Genomic DNA, 2,584 nt, shown 5'->3' with positions numbered 1-2,584 from the left:
GGGAGGTGATGTGTCATTTTCAAATCTGCAGCCAACTGACAGGATCTCGTGGGCGTGGTATAAAACAGCTATCTTGGGATGAATACCTTTTCCAAAATTTGTCCCATAAGACTGCTACAGTGTCTCGTCGAGATGTGAACACCCCTGAGGCCATTCAGGCTTTGATTAATGACGCCACCGTTCACTATGTCAGCGAGGGGGTAGAAGATGATTTCCCGGTGCAAACCGAATTTGAGAGCTTCCACCACCAGGCAGCCACGCCCATCTCTAACATGGCTTTATTGGCGGGTTTTCTCATGCTATGGCTAAAGCGATGTGTGGTCCCTACTAGGACGATAGATGCCGTGATGATAAAAGTAGCCTATCCGGCTGTCCTCTTAGCTCACGGGAGACCTATAAATCTGCTTTCAGCTATGACATGTTGTTTGCAGCATGGTTTGAGGGAGTTATGTCTTGAGTTCATTCAAGTGAAGGAGATAGACTTTGAAGGGAAGAAAAGTTTGGTGACTCCAAACCCTCGAGTACCCTTACCGTATACTTACTTGATGGCTTGGTACGTCTCCCATTATGCGCAATTGATGAGTGCTCCATCTCCTACGGATGAAGGCTTCGTCCCCTTCGTGCAGAGATTAGAAGAGGCTACTTGGATAGGCACCTACGTAGTGAAGGTCCGTCAAATTCTGTCGAGAGACCTCAATTACGATATCTTCCGCTGCTTCCTGGATTTTGATGGTGGAGGATATGGGCAGATGTTCCAAGATACCGCTGGTGCCAATGGTTTTACCCGTTTGGATTTTGATGGTGGAGGATATGGGCAGATGTTCCAAGATACCGCTGGTGCCAATGGTTTTACCCGTTTAGACGGGGGAGTTTTCCATTGGCTATTAAACATTAGACCTGGTTATCTTCTCCTTAGGCAAAATGACAAGTACATAATCGAGCCGTATCATCCGTACCGATTTGCTCGCCAATTTGGGTATGACCAACTTTATGTTGGTAACCCTAGGAGCCAACTTTCGGTTACGGGCAACATTTATGAAGGAGCTCGGGCCTGATATTATTCTACCGTAGATTGCACTGGGGCTACCTTCAGATTGCCCCACAAGACGCCTAATTCCCTTCTCTCTATAGCTTTCTGTAACTGGTATCACACGGCTTCTCAGATACCTAATTACAAGCTGAACTTATCCTGTTTACGGGATATTAGAAAGATGTACGCATCCCGGAAAGGAGCTCGCGTATCTCGTCTGAAGGGGATCGACGAGTTTTTACATTTTGAAGATGAAGCTAAGGAAGAAGAAGGGGAACTGGGACTAGAGAGTGCCCCGGTAATAAGCCCCAAGGCTGCTGAAACTCCAGGAACAAAAGCAACTAGAAAGAGGGCTCTTACCGAAGCAGAAGAAGTTCAGTACGAGAAGCGTACTCGCAGAAAACTGCTAGTAGACCCTCCTGCCCAGAAACTAATGGCGGATGCTTTCAAATCTGCCGGTGGAGGGGAAGAGCAAGAACCTACTGCTGCAGCTCGTCCCGATCACACCGACCCTCATTCTGGGTGTCCTACCTCCTCCGGAGAATTTTCCCCTCACTGTCCTTTGGATCAGGAAGAAGGTGGAGATGAGTCCCTAATTGGGGATATGGGGGCTTCTTCTATAATAGACCCCGATATCTCACCATTTACAGAACAAGCTCCAGGTACTACTCTTTCATCTGCAGAGGCACTGCCTGCAATATCTCCATCTGAAGGGGTTAAAATGCCTACAGATGAACTGGTGACAGATGAACTTGCAAATTTTAATGAGAGTCAGTCACCCGCTTCTTCTGCACTATTGCCATGAACTGGTGACAGATGAACTTGCAAATTTTAATGAGAGTCAGTCACCCGCTTCTTCTGCACTATTGCCCCATTCGGGGGCTATTATTCCTAGTCCCACGACTGGCCGAATGACTAAAGTGGATACGACTTCGAGCTCTCCGAGACTTTCAGCTGCAGATGATGATGAACCGTTAGACTATGGGAGCTCGTCTCACAATGATGATGCTGATGAGGATGAAAGTGGTGGTGATGATTCCGCTGGCTGGGCTGATCCGCCACCACCCTCTTCTGACAAGGCGTCCGATTATCTTCCTTTTTACCCCACTGGTAGAAATTACACACTTTGATTTCTCTGGTGTTTCTTTCTTTTATACTGACTGCTCTTTTGTGTAGGTTCTCCAACTCGTGGGGCTGCTGATGCGTCATCGTCTCTCCACCCATAAGCAGCAGACATTCCTCCCTCTAAATCGATGCCGGTGACGACAAGTTCTTTGCTAGAAGAAACTCTTTCGCTAACGATTCCTCTAAAATCTGTGGTGATGGAGAATGCGCCAGGCTCAACCCAAATAGGAACACTCATGGTCCTTCCTTCTAGTCCTTCACAATTGGACATCACGATGGCTTCTCCGGCTTCTTCCCGATCGTCACCCACTGTTCTTGCACCAGGGTCTATGATTTTAGGCTCCCTATCGACATCTCCGGTGAAGTCTCTAAGTCCAGTGGTCATCCCTTCCATTCTAAAAGTTCTTATACGACCGTTGGAAGATATGA

At 47.5% G+C, this 2,584-nt stretch overlaps 1 protein-coding gene across 1 annotated transcript; it reads left to right on the top strand.

The window, feature by feature from the left end:
• On the top strand, positions 1,212-2,256 carry LOC109838605. Its single transcript, XM_020407037.1, has 3 exons — positions 1,212-1,800; positions 1,847-2,140; positions 2,207-2,256. Exons 1-3 carry the CDS (start codon positions 1,212-1,214, stop codon positions 2,254-2,256), a joined length of 933 nt encoding a protein of 310 aa, XP_020262626.1.

This window comes from Asparagus officinalis, chromosome 4 (genome assembly GCF_001876935.1).
Source record: "Asparagus officinalis chromosome 4, Aspof.V1, whole genome shotgun sequence".
Taxonomy (NCBI): Eukaryota; Viridiplantae; Streptophyta; class Magnoliopsida; order Asparagales; family Asparagaceae; genus Asparagus; species Asparagus officinalis.
This window is presented reverse-complemented; position numbering and strand designations above follow the sequence as displayed.